Genomic DNA, 24,600 nt, shown 5'->3' with positions numbered 1-24,600 from the left:
CAGATCCACCTTCACCACCTCGTTGGCTTGAGGTCATTAATATCACTAAAAACACTGCTGACCTTAAATGGACAGTGCCAGAGCGAGATGGCGGCTCCCCTATTACAAATTACATTGTTGAAAAGAGAGATGTACGGCGGAAAGGCTGGCAAACAGTAGACACTACCGTAAAGGATACCAAATATACAGTGACACCGCTGACAGAAGGTTCTCTATATGTATTCCGCGTGGCAGCAGAAAACGCAGTAGGGCAGAGTGACTACTGTGAAATTGAGGACTCTGTCCTTGCTAAAGACACTTTTAGTAAGTTGTTCGTTTCTATCTTAAGAATTTGGTGTAGTTTTGTAGTTTACAGATTTTAGTTTTCTAACGTCAATATTTTATTTTTAGCTACCCCAGGAGCACCATATGCACTAACACCAGTTGAAGTGACTAAGAGACACGTTGACCTGAAATGGGAACCACCTAAGAATGATGGTGGCAGACCAATTCAAAGGTGATGATGATGATGATGATGATTGAGCTTGTATGTAGGCGTCATACACACACATATTTTTTTAAAATATACTTTGACATGTGCTAAATCCCTAAAAGCGATGTATGGGGAGGGGACATAAAATCTGAACCATCTATAAAAGAACGTAGAGCATTGATATATAAGAACAAATTACTGCTTTGAGGAACAAGGAAAAACAGTGGAGAATTGCAGAGAATACAAAGCTTCCAAACACTGAACCCCTTCATCCATCTTCCCAAGTATCAGAAGCCGATCTAAAACTCAAAAATCAGTAGGGGAATTCAGGTCAGGAATTAAAAAATTAAAACAAGGTAGATGAAGGTACACATTCAGGGGTAAACTGAACTAGAAACCTATAGTATGAGGAATCGTTTAGAAGGAAAGTGTGCATTACAGAAACTGAAACCCGCAAACTTTTGGATCCCAGAGAATAAAAGTAGGTTTGTTAAGAATTACATCCCTGATCCTTGTGTTAGGGAAGATGAACCAAATAATTAAAGAAATTTTGCTCCCACATCCATGCATATGGGCAGAGGAGTTTTGAGCATGAGGCTGAGATTGACGTATAGTCTCCGCCTTGAGTTGTTAACTGACTGGGGTGTGTGAAATCCTTTAAAAAACAAGATCCAGCCTCCAAGTCGCAAGTTTTCACTGGAATAGCTAATGGGCTGCCCAGGATTTGGGGTGGGGGAGTCATGATGATTGGCTAATTTGGCATGATGTCTCTTTCACCTGCTCTACACTGTCTTAGGGGAAGTGTATTTAAGTGGCCTAGGCATAATTTTGGGTGGGGCCAGTCAGGGCTGTGGGAAAGAATAGCAGGTACCTTGAGGCACCCATAGAATGAGGAGAGATTTGCATAAACTCATCACCATCCGACTGCTAGGCCAAAGAGAAATTGTAAGGGAACTGCTTTGGGGCAAGGCAGCATCACTGAGCTCTGAGGCCAAACAACCTAGGGGGAAGGCACATTGCTGGGTCCCTCTTGGCACATTAGTTGATGTGCAGTCAGAGCATAGCCATCAGCTCTGGTGAGCTTTGAACAAGGGTGGGATTCTTCAGCATTCAAGGTCATTGGAGACTTGATCTCTAAAGCGGCAGTGTAATGCAACCTGAAAGCAAGTTAAGTGTTGTTGCTGCAAATCAGCTGTTAATAAAATTTATTCTCCTGTCTTCATTGTGGGATATGGGAGGGCAATTAATGCTTGTGAAATGCTTGTGAAACTAAGAGGAAAAATCCAGCCAGTGTCCTACATAAAGCGATGCACACATTCATTTCCTCCATTAGTCTGTATTATACATAAAGCAGCAAAGGGACTGGCCCTCAGTGTTCATTACATTTATTATATAAATTAAATGGTATGTATCCAGCCATGCAGACTAAATGCTTTTAAGTCTTTGGAAGAGGGGACAACGATTTCCACTGATTCTTCCCTGCCACTGCAGGACACCTGCCCCTTTGGCCCTAAAGCCATTTCTGTGGTTCCACTGACCCCAAGGAACAAAGTTTCCAGGAGGCACAGTGGGCTATAGTGGCAGGGGGAAGACCCGTCGAAGTCCATGGATAGTTAAATATAACCAGGGCCTTTTTTCATGTGGAACGCGGTGGAACGGAGTTCCGGCACCGCTTGAAAATGGTCACATGGCTGGTGGCCACACCCCCTGACCTCCAGACAGAGGGGAGTTTAGATTGCCCTCCGTGCAGCTCCTGACTCCAGACTCCTCTCTGTCTGGCCATCAGGGGGCACGGCCACCAGCCATGTGACCATTTTCACCGAGGGCGATTTAAACTTTAAAAAACTTGCCCCTTGTTCCAGCTGACCCAAAGTAATGTCATTGTGCAGTCCTGAGTTCCACCACCTCTTTTCCCAGAAAAAAAGCCCTGAATATACCCTAGACCTGTATAGCCCAGGCAAGCCCAGTCTCATCAGGGTTGGCTTTTATTAGTAACTGGATGAGAGAAGACCAGGGTTGCAGAGGCAGGCAATGGCAAACCACCTCTGTTAGTCTCTTGCTATGAAAACCCCACCAAGAGTCGCCATAAGTCTGCTATGATTTGATGGCACTTTCCACCACCACGGTGTTTTGTGACATAAATTATTGATTTATTTCATTGATTCTTGCTACTTGATTTTGCCATACAGTTGTTTGCTCACTCCTTATAACATCTCTTCTTTGTATAGATATGTTATTGAAAAGAAGGAAAAGCTGGGCACACGCTGGGTGAAAGCTGGCAAAACAGCCGGACCTGACTGTCAATTCAGAGTAACCGATGTCATTGAAGGCACAGAAGTGCAGTTCCAGGTCCGAGCTGAAAATGAGGCTGGTTGTGGTCATCCTAGTGAACCAACTGATATCCTTGCCATTGAAGATCCAACAAGTGAGTTAGGGAGCAAATTTGAATTGTTTGAACAACATGTTATTGTCCGAACAGAAAATCACATATATGTTTTCCATTGTGGCAGGCCCTCCTTCACCTCCTTTGGACTTACATGTGACAGATGCAAGCAGAAAACACATCTCAATTGCATGGAAACCACCAGAGAAAAATGGCGGTAGTCCCATAATTGGCTACAATATTGAACTCTGTGAAGCAGGGACAGAAAAATGGATGAGAATAAATTCTCGACCCATCAAAGACTTGAAATACAAAGCAGAAGAAGGCATTGTTCCTGACAAGGAATACATCTTGAGAGTCAGAGCGGTCAATGCGATAGGAGCTAGTGATCCATCTGACATATCAGAAAATGTTGTAGCCAAAGATCCAGATTGTAAGTATTTCACCATTTAAAGTACAATAAACTAAACAGTGATCGCAAAATGACCTTGACAACTTGACTGAAATTCTGTTTCTGGGCTTTTTTACAGGTAATCCAACTGTTGATATAAAGACTCAAGACCTTATTGTTGTTGAAGGTGAGAAGTTAAGCATCCCAGTTCCCTTCAGAGCTGTTCCATCTCCAACCATTTCATGGCACAAAGATGGGAAGGAGCTTAAAACAGGTGACAGGACAACAATGAAGAGCGACTACACCTCTGCCTTGCTGGAAGTCACTAATGCCGTTCATGCTGATGCTGGTGTTTATACAATCACCTTGGAGAATAAATTGGGTTCAACAACCGGTTCAGTCAACGTCAAAGTAATAGGTAATTTACCTTTCTATATTGCTATGATGGTGAAAAAGATCTTCATTTCTTGACTACTTGATAGATACGTGATCAATGATGTTATCGGTAATAAATACTCCAATTTATTATAATGATAAACTCATCATTTGATTGTGGAAATGATTATCATCAGCCAGTTCTATATGATTTGTGCATACAGAAATGAGAATATATGAGGTATTTCTATATATATTAGTCCAGATCTAGAGAACTGTGAGCAGAGCTCTGTTGATGAAATAGTTCTTTGCTGCCTTTCTTGCTGCAGCATTCTGCAAACATACCCTGCCACAACTACTCTTGAATTGGGTGGGATGCTTCATGGTCGACAGCCGTAGGAAGGGAAGGATTGGGGGAAAGCAACCCCCCCACACCACCAAAACTGAAGGGGTTGGATCCAATCCGATATTTCTATTAACGCAGTTTTGCAGGCTTATTATTGCTTTCTGAATTAAATGCTATCTGCTTATCAAATAGGCCTGCCTGGACAGTGCAAAGATATTAAGGCAAGTGAAGTAACTAAAAACTCATGCAAAGTGAACTGGGAACCTCCTGAATTTGATGGCAACACTCCCATATTGCATTATGTGCTGGAACGGAGAGAAGCTGGTCGGAGAACATATATACCAGTGATGTCGGGTGAGAACAAGTTGTCATGGAATGTAAAGGATCTTATACCAAATGGTGAATACTACTTCCGTGTTAAAGCTGTCAATAAAATTGGAGGAGGTGAATACCTTGAACTGAGAAATCCAGTGATTGCAGAAGATCCAAAGCGTAAGTTTTCACATCGTTGGGCAAACTCAGAGTGGTCAATAGCATCTCCATTCCTTCTACTTATATATATTTATTTTCTTTTTAACATACAGAGCGTCCTGACCCTCCTGTTGATCCTGAAGCTCACAATCCAACATCCAAGTCGGTAACATTGACATGGAAGCCACCATTGTATGATGGAGGATGCAAAATTATGGGCTACATTTTAGAAAAGATTGCTAAGGGAGACGACAAGTGGGAGAGATGCAATGACTTTTTGGTTCCTATTTTGACCTACACTGTGAAGGATCTTGAAGAAGGCAAAGAATATCAGTTCCGTGTCCGTGCAGAGAATGCTGCTGGTGTCAGTGAACCTTCTCGAGCTACTCCTCCGGTGAAAACAGTGGATCCCATTGGTATGTTTTCCTTATTTTTCCTCCCGCCAATGAGTTTTTAAAAGGGTGGAAATGCTTCTTTCAGATGCAACATAACGCTACATTTTTTTTTAAATTACAGAGGCTCCAAAAGTCTACCTCAGCGCTAGTCTACAGGGTGGTCTTGAGGTGAAGCAAGGTTCTGAGATTCCACTTGAAGCTCATGTTTCTGGGTCTCCATATCCAGCGATCAGTTGGTTATGGAATGATGAGATTATTAAACCAGAAGAAATTAAGAAGAGAGTCGTAAAAGTTACTAGGAGGAAGAAAGGTGAAGTTGTAGAAGATGAACCTTTCCACTTGTCCCTGACCGAGCGTTTGAATATTGACAACAGCAAACAAGGGTTGTCTTTGCTGGCAGTTCGGGACTCACTCCGAGCAGATTATGGCACCTATACTATCCACGTTCAAAACGATCATGGTGTTGCAAAAGCTTCCTGCGAGGTCAACGTGTTAGGTAAAAACACACACAAGGTATTTTTATTCAAAATCTATGAAGTGATACATGCAAAGCAGTGCTCATCGTTTTTCGTTTTATATACAGATACCCCTGGACCTCCTGTCAACTTTACTTTTGAAGAAGTTCGGAAAAATTCCATATCTTGCAAGTGGGAGCCTCCTCTTGATGATGGCGGAAGTGAAATATTGAACTACATCTTAGAAAGGAAAGACAACTCAAAAGCTGAAATTGGCTGGGTTACCATCACTACAACACTAAGGCATTGCAAATATATTGTTCCCAAACTGATTGAAGGAAAGGAATACGTCTTCCGTGTGAAAGCTGAGAACAGAGTTGGGGCTGGGCCTCCATGTGTTTCAAAGCCCGTTGTAGCTAAAGACCCATTTAGTAAGTGTCGTAGTGTATATAAACTTAATAATGATCTTACAATTACTTTAATTTTAATTCTGTATATTAATCCATTTTTTAAAAAAAAAAGCTTGAGGAGAGATATAATGGCACAATTACAACCCTGTTGTTAGATCTGAGTGCAGCTCGTTCAAAAACATAATGGCTGAGTCCATCAAAGCCAACTGACTGTAAAATTTGCCACATGAAGCTTATATGCTCTTACCTGCATCAGCCACCTCGTACAAGATATCTGTTTGAAATAGATAAGAACTATACCCTTTGTATATGAGTACAGAGGTGGAAAGATCTTAATGGACGAACAGTGCATTTCTAAGCAGTGTCACACTCTTCTAATTCAGTTGATGTCCATGAGTTTAGAAGGGGGTTAGAATAGTAATGCAAAATAAAATGTGGAAGTGCCCACCAGTGTAAATAAATTGATGTGCACAAAGCAGAAAGAGAAAGGTTGTGAATTATTCATACTTCCTCTTTCGGTGTCCATGTCTGTATTTCTCATTCTGCTCTATACCAATAGCAAACACGATAAGTTAAGATGAAGCATTGGCATGTAACAAACTACATTCCACTGGTACATATGCTTCCTGAGATCCAAACTATACGTTATAAGATTTCCACAATCTGACCTCCTGACATTATTGTTTTAAATTTTAAAGTATCTACGGGGAGTCTCCTAACTGGATTGCAGCAGAGGCACGAGTGGTCATGGTTGTGTTCAACATTTTTGTGTCATTTTTTCCTATCTAAATCCATTACAACCCCTACCCTGTTGTTTGTTCTCCTTAGGAAGACGTGCAGGTATCTGATGTGTGCAGTTTGAAATGATATTCTTTAAAATGTGCATCTCTCTATCTTTTTAATAGCTCCTCCTGATGCACCTGATAAACCTGAAGTAGTAGAACCCAGCAGCAGCAGCATGTTGGTTAAATGGAATGAACCCAAAGACAATGGTAGCCCCATTTTGGGATACTGGATTGAAAAACGTGAAATCAATGGAACTCACTGGGCTCGTGTGAATAAAGAGCTTGTAAATGCCCTGGAAACAAGAGTGGAGGGACTTTTGGAAGGACTCACTTATATTTTCAGAGTTTGTGCTGAAAATGCAGCTGGCCCTGGAAAATTCAGCCCCCCGTCAGATCCTAAAGTTGCACAGGACCCAATATGTAAGTTGAACCAGCAGCATTGTCAATGTGTGTGACTCGGGTAGTTTTAGAAGTCTTGTTTATTTTTATTTATGTGTCTTCTTTTTTTAAAGTACCTCCTGGTCCACCTATTCCAAGAGTTCTCGACACAAGTGCAACATCTATTGATTTAGAATGGGATCCCCCACTATACAATGGAGGTGGTGACATCATTGGATACTTTGTTTACAAGCAATTGGTGGGCTCAAATGAATGGTCACGTTGCACAGAGAAGTCTATCAAGGTTCGAAGTTATATTGTTAAAGGAATTAGGGAAGGTGCTGATTACAGACTTCGTGTTACTGCTGTTAATATTGCTGGAGAAGGACCTCCTGGACAAACGGAACCTATCACAGTTGCAGAACCTCAAGGTACTGAGATTATGTTAATTTTAAGTGATGCTTATATGAAATAGATCATGGGGGATCATAATCTGATAAGTTCTCTCTCTTTTTCTATATACAGAGCCTCCCACTGTTGAACTGGATGTTTCTGTCAAAGCAGGTATTCAGATATTGGCAGGTCAAACCCTGAGAATTCCTGCTATCGTCACTGGACGCCCTACTCCTACAATTGTCTGGACTTTAGAGGATGGGGAAATTGACAAAGAACGGGTTGTGATTGAAAACGTTGGCACCTCATCTGAATTGTTTATCAAGAACGCACTCAGAAAAGATCATGGAAGATACGTGATCACTGCAACCAACGAGAGTGGTTCTAAATTTGCTGCGACTAGGGCAGAAGTCTTCGGTAAGGAGGACTACAAGCAGCAACATGAATAAATAAAATGTTTGTGCTTTTTAGTTATGTATCATGTCTTCTTTTTCAGATGTGCCTGGACCGGTGACTGACCTACACCCTGTAGTGGTGAACAGGAAAATGTGTCTACTAAATTGGGATGATCCCAAAGATGATGGAGGAAGTGAGATCATAGGCTTCCTAGTAGAAAGAAAAGATGCCAAAATGCATACGTGGAGGCTAGCTGTAGACACAGACAGATCTAAGTGTGATATTACAGGTCTTGTTGAAGGACAAGAATACAAGTTCCGTGTATTTGCCAAGAACAAGTTTGGCTGTGGTCCACCTGTTGAACTGGGACCTATCCTTGCTGTTGACCCCAAAGGTAAAGTTGTTGTGTTGATTGTTATTAAATAATTAGAGCACTTTTGAAGAGAGGATCTTTCAGCCATCTTGTGTTTCCTTCATATGACAGAAAAGCAGGAAATACATCTTCTAAATAAATATCACTTGGAACTGTGATAGTTAGTACTCTAAATGAGTTAGGTCAGATGCAGCACAGGTAGCATGGCCCCAAAGAGGCAGAAAAAACAGTATGTTCAGGAACAAAGTGGTATTACCTGAACTTTGAGGTATCTATTCATTTAATATGTTTCAGCTGCCAAAAATAACATATAGAACACAATCATTTATCCATGCCCTAGTGCAGAGACGGACAGAATGTCACTCGCCAACATCTCTCACCCTGATTGCTCTCAACCTTTTATCTATCCCTCCCATCTAGTGTTGCTGCAATTATTTTTCTCATGCATGTGTCATACTTTGTGTCTTCACACAGAAAGCTACTGAAGCAGCATAATACACAGGTCCTAGGGAATGTCCAAAGCTTTTAGATAATCAGAAGATTCAGATGTACATACTGTATCTAAGGTTATGAAGGCATAAATCTGCATGACTGTAGGGAGGACTTCGTGGCTATTAATAGAAATGGGCACAAACAGCCCAATGTTTGCAAACAAGCTGTTCGTAAGGCCCCATTATAAACCAACAGGTGGTTGTCGCAAGCCTCATTCGTTGCTGTTCGTCAAGCCGGACAGTCCGGCACCTGCAATCAATTCCCATGGCAACTCAGGCAGGGATTGTCTGAACTCTGTCTGAACTCCTTCTGTTGCCCTGGAAACCCCAATCTAAGCCCAATTTAGCTTGATAGGCAGGTCTTCCTTCCAAATGTGGACTGGAGCTCCAAATTTGTTACAAGAGGAAAAGACCAGGGGGGAGGGGGGCTCCCAGCTCTGGCTTTCAGGGAGAGACAGCTGCTGTTAGAGAGACAGGGTGAGTGCATTGGAGCTTGAATTTTCTTTGTGTAGTGGGATTGGGATCTACCTGTTCAGGTTCCAGGGCTGCTGCCAGGCTCTGGGGCCAAGCTATTATTTATTATTGGTACCTTTCCTGCTGACTGCTCAGGTAGGGTTTCTTGGAGTGGTGCGGTAGGGATCTACCCCTTCAAGTTCCAGACTCTGGATTTTCTTTGTGTGGTGGGATTGGGATCTACCTGTTCAGGTTCCAGGACTGCTGCCAGACTCTGGGGCCGAGCTATTATTTACTATTGGTACATTTCCTGATGCCTGCTCAGGTAGGGTTTCTGGGAGTGGTGCAGTAGGGATCTTGATGGCTGGAGAGGAGCCTGCTGGCCCCCCACGAACAACGAACATGTTTGTGACAGGATCATGTTCTTCAGTGTTCATTGTTCGTGGATGGCAACGAACAACGAACACCATGTTCGTTTTTTTTCTGTTCGTGCCCATGTCTAGCCATTAGTAATCAGAATGTTCAGATAATTGAGATTCTGACAATGAGGGTTGCAAACTGTTCTCCCATAAACAGAAGCAAAGATTAAGTGTTGAAACAAAGCTTTTTGAAGACTTTTTAGAGGGCACACATGAAAAATTCCTGTTGTTTTATGAGGGACCTAAAAATAAAGGGAAAACTGAAAACGGGGGGCAAACAAAGGTGGGTGGGAAGGAGAGAAGGAAGTAGGAAAAGGGGGAGAGGCTGTGTGGAGGCAGGGAAGCTAAAGAGGACACGGTGGAGGAGGGGGAAATACAATGCCCCTATATTAGTCCTTGCAGGTCCTGCACTTGGACTTTTCTATTGAGGTGCATTTTTCATGTTAAGAAGTAAAGAAACAGGGACATTAAAAATCTGCAGGGAGACCATCTTTAATTAGCATATAGTTGCATGCCCTGAGCTTCTTGAAATAGGGTAAGCTATAAACCCATATAAATAAAACAGTAATTTGGTATTGTTGCCTTATTCACCTATGCAATTGCTGAATGATCATTAAAAAGCAAAAATGGGCAAGGAGCATTTGTGTTATTTAAAGACCCCTTTTTGTCACAACAGGTCCTCCTACGGCACCTGAAAGGTTCATGTACACGGAGAGAACAAAATCAAGTATTACCCTGGACTGGAAGCCTCCCCGTAATGATGGGGGCAGCCCCATTATTGGCTACATTGTTGACAAAAGAAGACATGACTCACCAGACTTTGAAAGAGTAAATAAGAGACTCTGTCCAAAAACATCACTTCTCGTTGAGAATCTTGCCGAGCTGCATATGTACGAATTCCGTGTCAGGGCAGTCAATGAGATTGGAGAAAGTGAACCATCCCTGCCCCTTAATGTTGTTATCCAGGATGATGAAGGTGAGGGTCATTATTGGAAAGGCATCTAATTTTTTTAATCACTCTGGAAATTAATCAAGATGAGTAACTGTGTTAGTCTGTCTGTAGCAGTAGAAAAGAACAAGAGACCAGTAGCACCTATAAGACTAACAAAATTTGTGGTAGGGTATGAACTACTGGACTCTGGAAATTAAGTTATATCACCTTTTTGATGGTGAATTGTTAATGAATTCTGTACTAATTTTCTTTTGCAGAGCCTCCCACAGTGACATTACGTCTGACTGTTAGAGGAGATACCATCAAAGTAATGGCAGGACAACCAGTTAACATGCCAGCAGATGTGACCGGTCTTCCAATGCCAAAGATTGAGTGGTCCAAAAACGAGGTTGTTATTGATAAAACATCAGATGCACTTAAAATAACCAAAAAGGAAATCTCTAGAACTGAGGCAAAAACGGAACTCAGCATGCCTGCATCAGTTAGAAGTGATACCGGCACATACACAGTTACAGCTTCCAATCGTCTTGGCTCAGCATACCGCAATTGCCATCTTGAAGTATATGGTGAGTCTGTGACTGACTGCTTAAATGACAATGGGAGTTTATCGTTTAGGTTTGTTTTTGCTTCTATCATCACATTATGTTGAAATTGGTTTTATTTAGATCGTCCTTCTCCACCAAGAAACCTTACTGTTTCGGACATTAAAGCAGAATCTTGCCAACTGACGTGGGATGCCCCACTTGATAATGGTGGCAGTGAAATTACTCACTACATTATTGAGAAACGTGATGCAAGCAGGAAGAAATCCGAGTGGGAGGAAGTATCCAGCACTGTTGTTGATAGGCGATTTGGGGTAAAGTTTCCACGTTTTCCCGGTTTAAAGTTGTATAGATTTTTCAGTGAATAATTTTGATATATTTCGTTAGTTATATCTCACTTTTCTCCCAAGTGGGGACCAAAAATGGGTTACACCATCATTCTCTCCACGTCTCCATTTAATCATCACAACGATGACCTCGTGCAATAGTTGGGCTAAGGAAGTGACTGGCTTGACACCACCCTGCAACCTGGGTCTCCCAGTTCCAACATTCTAACCACTACACCATCAATGATAGCATCAACTCTCCAAAGGCTTTGAATGCTGAGGAAACTTATTGTGACTCAAAATCTGGCATTGCTGATGTCTGTATTCCACCTTGCATTATCTGCTCATCAGTTGATGTGCTGAGAAGGACCCAACATCATGTCCCTCTTGGTTGGCTGGTCGGTCATAGAGGTCGGATGGCACCTTGCCCTAAGAGCATCCAGTGAACCAAGTTCATTACCTTACATACCAGACAACCTGGCCTCATGTTACACTGCCCACCTTCCAGATTTCCCATAACTATTTCCATGTACATGTCTGCCTTACCTTTAAAGTCAAAAGAAATGAAATTCTGCAGTTAACTTATAAGGGGGTGGGGGGGAACCATGCAACTGATTTAGCAGAATTGAATTAGCAGTAATTAGTGCTGCTATGTCAGTGCTGGAGAAACCCCTTAAGTCAGTGGTTCTCAGGATGTAAATCATGGCAATGCCTTGACAAAGACGATTAACACACTACCAAAATGTAAAAGAAGTCTACAGTTAAATGGTGGTGCAAAGTGCTATCAGGTCACATGGCAACTCATGGCAACCACATGTGGTTTTCAAGAGATGAACAGAGGTGGTTTGCCATTGCCTGCCTCTGCCTAGCGACTCTAGACGTCCTTTATGGTCTCCCATCCAAGTCCTTACTAGGCCGAGCCTGCTTAGTTTCCAAGATCTGATGAGATTCTGCTAGACTGCGCCATTCGGGTTAGGGCCTAGTGTTAAATAGCATATTAAATCATAGGAAAATTACACATTATAAACTGCAATATACAGTATTTGAATTTCATACTCGTTTTTTGTTCGCTCACTTGTTTGCTCTCACACAATATTAATGTTTTTATGTATAGAGTCAGATTTCCAAATAAACAGGGTAAAAGCAAGTGATGAAACAATTAAAGAAAACCATCTGTTTATCACTGTTTAACTATTCTGACTATGAGTACAGAATAACGTTAAAGTATGTTAAGACATAAATTACTGTGTTTAGTGGCTTTGGGTATGCTATGTCTAGAATCGTAGGAGCTATACTGAAATTCAACATCGTAACCAACTGTTTTAAAATAATTCATTTTTGTTTTATTTGAAAATAATTCATTTTTGTTTTATTTGACAGGTCTATAAACTTATCACAAATGGTGAATATCAATTTAGAGTTAGAGCTGTAAACAAATATGGAACAAGCGATGAATGTCTTTCAGAGAAAGTGGTCATCAAAGATCCTTATGGGCTTCCTGGGCCACCTGGAAAACCAAAGGTTATAGACTGCACTAGGTCATCAATGCAGGTTACATGGACTCCTCCTCTGGACAACGGTGGTGCTCCAATTACTGGCTATTGGCTGGAGAAGAAAGAAGAAGGAGGTGTCTATTGGTCACGTGTCAATAGAGCTCCAGTAACAAAACCATCAGTGAAAGGTCTAGAATACACTGTACTGCGTTTGATTGAGGGTGTTCGATATCAGTTCAGAGCTATGGCTGAAAATATTGCTGGAATTGGTCCTCCGAGTGAACCATCAGATCTTGTTGAAGCAGCAGATCCCATCTGTAAGTAACATTTATGGAGAATATTAAGCAAGAAATAACTCAAGACATAGAATCTGCCACTTTTGCTTGATTTGTTTTAGGCTTCTTCCAGGAGAGATCCTTTGATTTCAGAACAGAGGCTAAGCATTTGAGCTTTGATGTTTAGAATCTAATGTATAGCTAGTTTTCTTTGGTCCATGGTATATTAGTAACAATATTAAATACGTCTTTAGATTATCCATTCACTTCAGTGCAGGAAGCTTGTGTAAGAGTGCCAGACATGCATTAGAATGCCGATGGAATGTTGTAATGAGATTGTGAAGCCATAATACTGAAGTCAGAATATTTTTACATTTACTCATTAGTTCCTCCTGGAGCACCATCCTGCCCAGATGTCACAGACAGAACCAAGTCGACAATCTCTCTCGCATGGAAACCTCCACAAAAAGATGGTGGCAGTCCCATTAAAGGATACATTGTTGAAATGCAGGAAGAAGGAAGTTTGGATTGGAAGAATGTCAATGAAAAAGACAAGCTATTCCCTAACTGTAACTGTGTTGTACCGAACCTAAAAGAACTCAGGAAATACAGATTTAGAATAAAGGCTGTAAATGCTGCAGGGGAATCTGAGCCAAGTCTTGCAACATCAGAAATCCCATGCAAAGAAATCTTAGGTGAGGATTCTTGGAATTAGAATTGATATTTTACATTTCTTTTCATTGGAAAAATTAGTGTTGCAGTATGTAAGCAGAGCCAGAAAACTAGATAATTTTACACCGATCTGAGAAGGAACTGTTAACCTCTGATATCTTAGAGCCCACAGTGAAGTGTCAAGTCTATACACTCACTGTTCTAGAGGGAAATTAGATTAGAAATTGTTGCTATGTAGTTTAATCCATTTATTACCACTTGCATTTTGTAGCCTCTCGTCTGGAGTAACTTAAAATCTGCTCCTTTTGAATCTATTCTGCCTATCAGCAGTTCACACCATATGCTGACATGGCTGGATCTTAGAATCATGACTTGAAAAATCTGATTTTTTCTTCCTCTGTTGAGGGGGTGGGATGTGTAAATAAATGTACTAGCTGGCCCAGTGAAAAGTGCTTGCACAATATTATGTACTGTTGGGTTGGTCCTCATAAAAGGTTTTACATGGGTTGTATTCCTGGTTTTGAGGATTTTACTTTTGCTGTAAACATCTATGTTTGTACAAACAGGATCATGACCACACTTGGAAAGCAAAGGCTAATGTATAGAGACCATCTAGAACTCTAAAAGAAAAAGTGCAACTTCAGCAATGCACAGAAAATAAAATTTGTCTACTGAAATTGCAAAAAAAAATCAAATCAACATTTAGCCTTGCTTGTGAATTATTTCTCTTCTTGTGTGATAGGTTTGTTTTAGGACTAGGCTGCTTCTATTTAGATGTCTGCATATGTTTCCATGAAAACAGTATACTTCAGAGGAATGATATAATAAACTAGATACTAATTTTGATTATGTTATTTATGCCTTGCAGAGGAGCCAGAAATCTTTCTTGATATTGGCGCACAAGACTTCCTGTCTTGCCGTTGTGGTGCAACCATTAAAATTCCAGCTATTATTAAGGGTCGCCCAGTTCCGAAAACATCTTGGGAATTTGAAGGAGAAGCCAAGAAAGCCGTTAAGGTCAGTTTTTTAAAAATTACTTATTTGAAATCTCTTAACTAACTTCATGTCAGTTTCTCTTGTATTTACTATTTCCCCTTTATTTAAAGGATGCCGTTCATAACGTACCTGAAGATGCTACGGTAATCAAGTTTATATTTTAATTCACTTATTTTAGTACTGCCATCCTTTTGAAGTTGATTTTCAAGAGGTTTTTAAAATATTTATATCTGAGTAAGTTTCTTTTTAATTTCCTATTCGCAGGTGGAATCAACTGATACTACTTCAGTCATTACAATCCCTGTATGTAACAGAGGTCACTCTGGAAAATACAGTATTACCGCAAAGAATAAAGCAGGGCAGAAAACTGTCAATATCCGAGTGAATGTCCTTGGTAAGATGAGTGAATCTTAAGTCTGAAACATTTCATTCCCATTATGGTTTAAACTTAGATGTATAATAACTGTTACTTTGTTGTTGAACAGATGTTCCCGGACCACCAAAGGACCTGAAAGTCAGTGATATAACAAGATGCAGTTGTAAACTTTCATGGAAAATGCCAGACAATGATGGTGGAGACAGAATCAAGAACTATATCATTGAGAAAAGAACAGTTGAAGGGAAGGCTTGGACAAAAGTTAATCCAAACTGTGGTGGCACATCTACAGTAATTCCTGACCTCATAGCAGGACAACAATATTTCTTCCGTGTACGAGCGGAAAATCGCTTTGGTGTTGGGCCCCCAGCAGATACAATTCAGAGGACCACAGCAAGGGATCCAATCCGTGAGTTAAATCAAAGGAAAACATTTTGTTTGACAATGATACTAAAGTATTCCACAATATTTACTCTACTTTATTTATCTTTTAAAGATCCTCCTGAGCCACCTATCAAACTCAAGATAGGTCTTGTGACAAAGAACACAGTAAGTTTGACATGGAAACCTCCCAAGAATGATGGTGGCGCTCCTGTGACACATTATAACATTGAATGCCTTAGTTGGGATCGTACTGGTGAAGGGAAAGAATCTTGGCGACAGTGCAATAGACGTGATGTGGAAGAAACAAAGTTTACAGTGGAAGATCTCAAAGAAGGCGGAGAGTATGAATTCAGAGTGAAAGCCGTCAATGAAGCAGGACCAAGCAGACCATCAGCTACAGTTGGGCCAATCATTGTCAAAGATCAGACATGTAAGTGGTGAATAAATATTGGGTTGGATTCAGCGATCTATCAACTGAAGGTGCTTATGGCCATGGATCTTTCTCACTTTCCCTTTCCCCCATAACCATTTCTGGCCCCAGAAAAGCTGAGTCCCAGTGTTACGGGACCTGCATGAAGTAATAGCTATATAGGCTTGTGGGCTGTAGTGAGGTGAATGAAGGGGGTGACATTTCCCTTCCTGCCTTTGTCATCAGCAGAACTCCACTTTCAGCAGAGGCAAGAGGGAGCAATTTTACTTGCTTCCCCCTCCTCACATACTGCAGCCCACCAGTCCCATGCAGATACATACGGGTCCCATGACTCTGGGAATCAATTTTTCCAGGGTCAGAAAGGGTTGGTGGTAGGGTCGGGGAAAACAGGGAAGATCTACAATCCTTCATGAGAAGATCACTGGATCTAGCACATTGTGTTTCAGAATACAATTCAAAACATTTGGTCTTCTAATAAGCTTTGTAGTGTTACAATAAATTTTTCTTTTTTAAAAAAAATCTAGGCCCTCCATCTATTGAACTCAAAGAGTTTTTGGAAGTAGAAGAAGGAACAGATGTTAATATTGTAGCCAAGATAAAGGGAGTGCCCTTCCCTACACTGACATGGCATAAAGCTTCTCCAAAGAAACCTGATGACAAAATGCCAGTGCTATATGATCAACATGTGAATAAGATCGTGAGTGAAGATTCTTGCACTTTACTGATACAGCAGTCTCGCAGAAAAGATACGGGCTTGTTCACGATAACTGCTGTCAATAATTTTGGAACAGATTCAAAGGAGATGAGATTAAACGTCCTAGGTAAGCACAAACAGCTTTTCGCATTGGTGGTGCAAATTATTATATTTAGATCATTCTTCCTTTTGATGACAATATTTTATAACATCTATTTTTTTCAGGTCGCCCTGGACCACCAGAAGGACCCATTAAATTTGAATCCATTTCAGCTGATCAGATGACATTGTCTTGGCTTCCTCCTAAAGATGATGGTGGCTCTAAGATAACCAACTATGTTATTGAAAAAAGGGAAGCAAATAGAAAGTCCTGGGTCCACGTTACCAATGAACCTAAGGAATGCCTCTTCACTGTGCCCAAACTGCTGGAAGGCCATGAATACATCTTCCGCATTATGGCACAGAATAAATATGGTGTTGGGGAACCTCTTGACAGCGAACCTGAAACAGCAAGAAATCTTTTCAGTACGTATATAATTGTTTTACAATGTCAGCTGGTCTAGGGGGGATTTTAACATTGGACTGCAGCTGCACATTAAAATGAAAACTTTAAGTCTCTATATAGCTAAATGTCTTTTTTTCTGTGTCATCTTTATAAAACAAACACTTTTAATTTTAGATCACATCACCATTTGTCTATTTATACATCATTTTGGTTAGTATTTAATGTGGACAGACTCTTTGCCTGTCTTTATCATAGAAGGATTAGATATTATCTGGATTAGGGGGCAGTCCTTACTCCTTGTATGGAGAACTAACTCAGTTCCATTGCTGGGACAGCAGCATACATAGACGCATAACAAAAGTCACAACAAAAGAGAGCTGCTATAGCATAATGGATGTGGATGGGATGCAAACCAGCACTCTGCTGGTTCAAATACCACTCCTGCCATGAACTCAGTAGATAGCCTTGGGGAAGTCACTTTTCTTAGCCCTGCTACCCAGCTATATTGTGGGGATTATCATAACGTTGATTTTGTTCACCACTCTGAGTGGGGCACTTATCTGTCTAGAAGAGCAGTATATAAGCACAGTTATTATTAAAAATTGGCACATGATGGAGTGCTGCAAAAATAGTTTTTCAAGAAAAAAAAATTAACACAGGATTGTAAAAATCCAAGAAACCCTGCTCCGACAAAAAGGTGTTGCATAGCTTGACAGACGCAAGTGGTACAGACATGGACAACCCTGCCCTTCTTACTTCACATAGGGCACTGCTGCAGCAATTGTTACACAATATTCTGATGTATACGTATGTGCCGTTAACTAAGCTCACTCTTAACAAGATACAGAAAGTAGGCAGGGAGATGCCTATCTGGTTTTGAATAGCTTTAACAAGTGAGATTCCCCCCTACTTTCATGCTAGTTTGGAGTAGGAAGGCGATACTAAATTTGGAGAAGAACCTCTGAAAAAACAGAAATAAATGGTCTGGGATCCAGATTACCAGGCAAATGCACCTTTCATTCATGATCTGGTTGTTGTTGTTGTTGTGTGTGTGTGTGTGCGTGCTGTCAAGTCACCATTGACTGATGGTGACCCCAGCAAGGGGCTCCCAAGGCAAGTGAGAACCAGAGGTGATTTGCCAGTGCCTTCCTCTCTAGTCTTCCTTGGAGGTCCCCCATCCAAGTACCAACCCTGCTTAGCTTCTGAGATCTGACATGCCACCTTCCCTCCAGTACTCTAATGGTACCACAATATTCTGATCTGCAAAGACAAGATTAAGCTGCATGCTGAAATTGTACTGAAAGACAGGTAGAAGACATTTCTAAGAGACTCCATAGTAGACCCAAATAGGCTATATGAATAAGTAATAGGAAGTGAACTTTCAGTACTTTGCCTTACACATTGTGGACCTTTTTTCCTAGCTGTTCCTGGAATTTGTGATAAGCCAACAGTCAGCAGTGTCACGCATGACTCCATGACTGTCAACTGGGAGGAGCCAGAATATGATGGAGGCTCACCTGTGACAGGTTATTGGCTGGAGCGCAAGGAGACTACTGGAAAAAGGTGGACAAGGGTTAATCGGGATCCTATTAAACCTATGACGTTGGGAGTTTCTTACAAAGTGACAGGCCTCATCGAAGGTTCAGATTATCAGTTCCGTGTATATGCTATTAATGCAGCTGGTGTTGGTCCACCAAGCATGCCATCTGATCCAGTAACTGCAAGAGACCCTATCGGTAAATAGTTTGGATTTATTTATTTATTTATTTATTTATTTATTTAACATTGGGGGGGATCTAAGTAAAAAGTTCTTATGTCAAAATGGTATGATGACATTTTTCAGCTCCTCCCGGCCCTCCAACTCCGAAAGTTACTGATTGGACAAAATCATCAGTTGATCTTGAGTGGATTCCACCTGTAAAAGATGGTGGTTCTAAAGTCACTGGTTACCTTGTTGAATATAAAGAGGAAGGAAAGGAAGAATGGGAGAAGGTAGGTGAAATGGAGCTTTTATCTAACACATTATGCTAAAGGCAAAAAAATGGTGATTGGATGTAATGAAGAGGTAATTAGTCTTTATCAAGGCTTTTTTTCAGCAGGAACGTGGTGGAACGGAGTTCGGGCACCTCTTGAAAATGGTCACATGGCCGGTGGCCACGCCCCCTGATCTCCAGATAGAGGGGAGTTTCGAGTTCAGCGGCAAGGAGGGAAATCTAAACTCCCCTCTGTCTGGAGATCAGAGGGCGGGGCCACTGGCCATTTGACCATTTTCGCAGAGGCCGATTTAAACTTTAAAAAACTCCCCCTTTGTTCCAGCTGACCCAAAATGACATTGTTGTGTGGTCCTGAGTTCCATCACTGAGTTCCACCACCTCTTCCCCCCCCCCCCAAAAGCCCTGGTCTTTATCAAATCACTATTCAACAAGAGGCAGACCAGGTTGAAGAGGAAGAAGATAAAGCTAGGTTGGAAAGAGATCACATTGTGTTCTTTCCCGAAGCCAGCTAGTTGTACTATAATATATCTTTGCATAAAAATATTCATAAAACAAATTATTTGATTCAGCTTTGGGACTTAGTAAAATAGATCTTTATAGTTTCACAATTACTGGGTATGACCAACAGTACTTTTCACAAATATCATTTCAAAAACAAATCATCTTATTGTTTAGAGTGGTTTTGTAATTAGGGAATGTGGGTACTTATGTGCCATGTTCCTTGACATGTTTGAAACACAAAACCTATACCACCTGTACACATTCGTTTATTTTCATTAAAAACATAAGTCCTTGGCAGGTAGAATCCCTCAGTTCTCAACAGCAAACACTCCGGTGTATTGGTTGAAGTAACTTTATTAGAGATTCAGCAAGTTCAAGGTGCTGAGACAAGTGCATTGGCAGAAGTGACATAACTGGTGTTGGTGATGTTAGTTATAGGGAACATTCCCGCCATCAGGATAAGGGCCGTTGAAGTTTTTGGGTGCGAAAGAGCCAGGGGGGTTGTCAGGGAAAAGCTAGGTTTAGACTAGACAGAACAAAGAATGAAATCATCTCAGTTCCCAAGAAAGATACATTTTGAGCTGGCCGCAACCAGTCTTCAAGGACACTTCTGGAAGCAATGGGGAAAGATAAAGTAAATACTTGTGAGATAACCCACTGCCTTAACATCAATAAGAAACTTCTCATGTCCTCAGAGGACCAGTACAGAACACAGAATACATTCATGGCAGATATACAGACAGGATACATTCACGGCAGATATGCAGACAGGCATACAAGACAGTATCCTCCACAGGGGTCATTTCATAGAAAAAGAGCTGGAGGAACTCATTAGCATATGCCACGCCTCTTGCCATCACTGGAAGTGTTAATGAGTTCAAGATACTGGTAATAATGGCTGTACCCGTAATCACTATACAAGATCCACAAGGAGGGAAAACCCCACGGGTAACTAACAAAACTTACAGTTCACACCAATTACTTAATCAAGTGAAAAATTCTTTAAAGTGCAAGTGCAAGTGCTACTATAACCATTCAATAAATACTTTGCAATTCATTCTCATGCAACTACATAAACATCACTTATTATGCAATACATTGAACTCTACAATCACAATAGGTACTACATCGACAGAATTTGCCAGGTACAACCGAAAATCCTGAAGACACGACAGTTCTTTTAAATATATTTCTCCAATTTCTCAATTAACACTCCTTCAGTGTATCATCCTCTTCATTCAGATGAAAATTGGATGTGCAGGTAAGGAACAAGCCCTTCCTCACGCTCAATCTGGGGCCGGCTACAAACGTCAGATTTCGTGCCCACTTCATCAGGAGCGTGTTTCCTATTAAGGATAGAGGTACATCAACTCCTGGCCATTCAGGGCCGAAATTGGGCCCAAAATGACAAAAAGGGCTGAAAATGGCTGAAAAGGGGCCCAAAATAATCAGGATCAGGCCAATGATGAGCAGGACAGTGATCCACCACCCGTCAGAGGCACTATCCAGGCTGTTTCGGCTCCAATCCAGGCCGAAACGGGCCCCAAATGGCTGACAGTCAGGTGGGTGGGGCCACCTGACGTGACCTCTTTGGGGAACTGCCGGAACTGCGTTCCTGTGCGTTCCCCCTCAAAATGAGCCCTAATCCTCCATATGTCCAGCATGTGCCTTTTACAAGTCCTCAGGTTGCCACCTATTGGCTGTTCCCCTACTATAACCTGCCTGGCATCAACCAGAGCCCATGCCTTCTCTATAGTAGCTCCCACTCTACAGAATGGACTCCCTGAGGAGGTGTGAAGGGAGCAGTGTATTTAGAAGATTTTAGGAGGCTGTTTTATTCCTTAGGGCTTATAACAGGGTGTAGGCCGCATACATTTGGTGGGAGCAGTATTTGGAGTTGTATTGTACTTCGTAAGACTGAAACTTGGATTTGTAAGCCACCTTGCATTTAGACAGGGTATACATATTTTAATAAAAATGAATGAATGAATAAGGTCCATTATTTCTACTTCTTTACCTGGGGATACAAACCCTGTTCACATGTGACAGTGAACAAATGTACAATCCATGTACAGTATACACTTGCTTGTTTTTTGTATGTGTGTTGAGTAATTCTTATGTTACAGTCAACTCATGTGCAGCAGAACACATGATACAAACCCCATATTTCTCCAGATACTGGTCCTTGTTTTCATTCGTAAGGTCGGTGTGCATTGGCTGTTTCTTGCAAACAGACGTACAGGCAGCATGTATGTGTGTTCACTATAACATGCAAATGTATGTGTGTTCATTATAACATGTGAACAGGTCTACAGTGGCTGCGGAACCACTCAACTGCCATAACATTAGCTTTGTCAAAGAAAAACAAAGTAATCACCTCTCATATTCTACTGTTTGATAGACTGTTCTTCCAGCAACTCTCATTCACTCCCACAACTCCATATGTTATCTTGCTATACAAGAAGTATGTATTCCAAGCATTAAATCCTCCTGTATAACTCTGTGATATGCCATTAGCACATCTGTCCTACGGGTTACTTGATTGGTTGACTCAAAGTGCCTTTTTTTCTTTCAGGCAAAAGATAAAGAAATAAGAGGAACCAAGTTTGTTTTAGCTGGATTAAAAGAAGGCGGTTTCTACAGATTTAGAGTGAGAGCAGTCAACGCGGCTGGTATTGGAGAACCTGGAGAAGTTACTGAAGTCATTGAAATAAAGGATAGAATAGGTATGCTTCATACAGAATATAGTGTGTATGTATGTGAGTGAAAGAATGGGAAACGATATGTAAAATCCACTGTTTCTTTCCACAGTCGCTCCTGACCTTCAGCTGGACGCTCATGTGAAAGACAGAATTGTTGTTCATGCTGGTGGGGTGATCCGTATCATAGCTTATGTCTCAGGAAAGCCACCTCCAACCATAACCTGGAGTAAAGATGAAAGAGCTCTCCCAGCAGAGGCTAATATTGAAGAAACGGTGATTAGTTCTTCCATGGTCATAAAGAACTGCAAGAGAAGTCACCAGGGTATCTACAATCTTCTTGCTAAAAATGCAGGTGGTGAAAGAAAGAAGACCATTATTGTTGATGTGCTAGGTAAGCCACAACATTTGAACATAAATGAGAGGTAGGGTGGAAGACCTCCTGCTGGCAGCCCCCACTGCCCGTGGCCACTGTGTCAGCCAGTGGGAGAAGTATGAAAAAAAAGTCACCACCTACTTGATGCCATTACATCACTTCTGGGGAAAAAACCAGAAGTGTCATCATACCTCTGTAGAAACTCTATGGTTTTTCCTGGAAGTGGTATGATGCTGCCCTCCATGCCTCTGCCAGCACAGACTCCCAATGATTGCCAATCACAGGCTGGCAACTGCAACAAGAGGGAGAGGGAAAGAGAATGAATGCAAATAAAAACATTTAATACTTTTTAAAAAAACTTTTCCTTCATAGATGTACCTGGCCCAGTTGGCATTCCGTTCCTTACTGAAAACCTAACTAGTGACTCATGCAAACTTACATGGTTTTCCCCTGAAGACGATGGCGGTTCAGCTATCACCAATTACGTAATTGAAAAACGTGAAACCGATCACAGAGCCTGGACACCAGTGACTTACACAGTCACCAGACAGAATGCTATTGTTCAGGGACTGATTGAGGGGAAAGCATACTTCTTCCGAATTGCACCTGAGAATATTATTGGTATGGGCCCATTTGTCGAGACAACGAGCGAGCTTCTAATAAGAGAACCGATAAGTAAGTTACTTTGTCTCATCAATAATTATCATTAGAAAAAATTGGTATCGGAAGATGTAATTAATATACTCTTTATTTTTTAATTGCCAGCTGTGCCAGAGAGGCCCGAGGATCTCCAAGTAAAAGAAGTAACTAAGGAGTCTGTTACATTGACCTGGAACCCACCTAAATACAATGGCGGCTCTGATATAACCATGTATGTTTTAGAAAGCCGTCTGATTGGAAAAGAGAAATTCAGTAGAGTCACAAAAGAGAAAATGCTTGACAGGAAATATACAGTTGAAGGACTGAAAGAAGGAGACACTTATGAGTATCGTGTGAGTGCTTGCAATATCGTGGGACAAGGCAAGCCATCATTTTGTACAAAGCCAATCACGTGCAAAGACGAAATTGGTATGTTTTTGTTCTGCAAATAGCCGTACACATTGACTAGTCTGTGCAGTTTTATAAATCATACTGATTGTCTTTTCTTTCTCTTCAAAATACTTCTAGCTCCTCCTACCCTTGAACTTGATTTCAGAGACAAGCTTACTGTCCGTGTAGGAGAAGCTTTCAGTCTTACCGGCCGTTACTCAGGCAAACCAGCACCAAAGGTTACTTGGCTCAAAGATGACATTTCAGTCAAAGAAGACAAACGGACCAAGATCCAGACAACTCCAACAACTCTTTGCTTAGGGTTGTTAAAATCTACCCGTGAAGATTCTGGCAAATACTGTGTGGTTATAGAAAATAGTTCAGGATCAAGAAAAGGCTTGTGTCAAGTTACAGTAGTTGGTAAGCATTGTTATAATACTGTAATGTTTTCCTTGCATTGATATGGACAAATGGTGATAGAATTGCATATTAGTTTACATAAAAATAGGAACATTTAATGTGCTTAATAGCACTTTTTTTGTGGCCTGGTGGCCAGTTTTTGCTGATTTCCCCCTTCCCACTGTAGACTTTCACTTCACCCCCTAGACTGATCATGGGTGCCCCTTCATCCTCAGGAGCACAATTGAGGGGGGGGGGGTCAAGGGGCTGCAGTGGAGGCACTTAGCTTCACCCCTTTCATAGCATTTTGGATCCTATCTACTCAGTTTATATATGAAAATGTTATATCAACATAAACTTTTATTTTTCTTTGTTATTTCCACAATTTAGACCCTACTTGTTTAATGTATTATTATTCTGAACAACACCTAGAATACATAGAGATGAAAAACTTCTTTTTAAATTTAAATGTGCTCTCAAGGGCTGTCCTGATTATGTCCTTTACATTTATAACAACCAAAACTGAGTGGAAAAGAAAGCAATGTTTTATATTACTAATTTCAGTCCTCTG

At 41.1% G+C, this 24,600-nt stretch overlaps 1 protein-coding gene across 1 annotated transcript in view; it reads left to right on the top strand.

The window, feature by feature from the left end:
* The window catches only part of TTN (titin), a 330,572-nt gene that overhangs the window by 232,279 nt on the left and 73,693 nt on the right, over positions 1-24,600 (top strand). Inside the window, exons 225-256 of the mRNA XM_054971277.1 lie at positions 4-303; positions 391-496; positions 2,701-2,897; positions 2,983-3,288; positions 3,386-3,664; positions 4,160-4,459; positions 4,552-4,854; positions 4,955-5,329; positions 5,417-5,719; positions 6,604-6,903; positions 6,996-7,292; positions 7,387-7,671; positions 7,751-8,044; positions 10,063-10,362; positions 10,596-10,904; positions 11,004-11,194; positions 12,587-13,016; positions 13,361-13,669; positions 14,515-14,663; positions 14,753-14,785; positions 14,907-15,036; positions 15,128-15,427; positions 15,515-15,832; positions 16,357-16,653; positions 16,752-17,051; positions 18,453-18,767; positions 18,875-19,023; positions 22,102-22,252; positions 22,338-22,619; positions 22,974-23,276; positions 23,367-23,669; positions 23,769-24,050. Of these exons, the coding sequence (XP_054827252.1) occupies positions 4-303; positions 391-496; positions 2,701-2,897; positions 2,983-3,288; positions 3,386-3,664; positions 4,160-4,459; positions 4,552-4,854; positions 4,955-5,329; positions 5,417-5,719; positions 6,604-6,903; positions 6,996-7,292; positions 7,387-7,671; positions 7,751-8,044; positions 10,063-10,362; positions 10,596-10,904; positions 11,004-11,194; positions 12,587-13,016; positions 13,361-13,669; positions 14,515-14,663; positions 14,753-14,785; positions 14,907-15,036; positions 15,128-15,427; positions 15,515-15,832; positions 16,357-16,653; positions 16,752-17,051; positions 18,453-18,767; positions 18,875-19,023; positions 22,102-22,252; positions 22,338-22,619; positions 22,974-23,276; positions 23,367-23,669; positions 23,769-24,050 (8,496 nt within the window). The remainder of the gene's footprint in view (positions 1-3; positions 304-390; positions 497-2,700; positions 2,898-2,982; positions 3,289-3,385; positions 3,665-4,159; positions 4,460-4,551; positions 4,855-4,954; positions 5,330-5,416; positions 5,720-6,603; positions 6,904-6,995; positions 7,293-7,386; positions 7,672-7,750; positions 8,045-10,062; positions 10,363-10,595; positions 10,905-11,003; positions 11,195-12,586; positions 13,017-13,360; positions 13,670-14,514; positions 14,664-14,752; positions 14,786-14,906; positions 15,037-15,127; positions 15,428-15,514; positions 15,833-16,356; positions 16,654-16,751; positions 17,052-18,452; positions 18,768-18,874; positions 19,024-22,101; positions 22,253-22,337; positions 22,620-22,973; positions 23,277-23,366; positions 23,670-23,768; positions 24,051-24,600) is intronic.

The sequence above is a fragment of the Eublepharis macularius genome, chromosome 2 (genome assembly GCF_028583425.1).
Source record: "Eublepharis macularius isolate TG4126 chromosome 2, MPM_Emac_v1.0, whole genome shotgun sequence".
NCBI classification, from domain to species: domain Eukaryota; kingdom Metazoa; phylum Chordata; class Lepidosauria; order Squamata; family Eublepharidae; genus Eublepharis; species Eublepharis macularius.
This window is presented reverse-complemented; position numbering and strand designations above follow the sequence as displayed.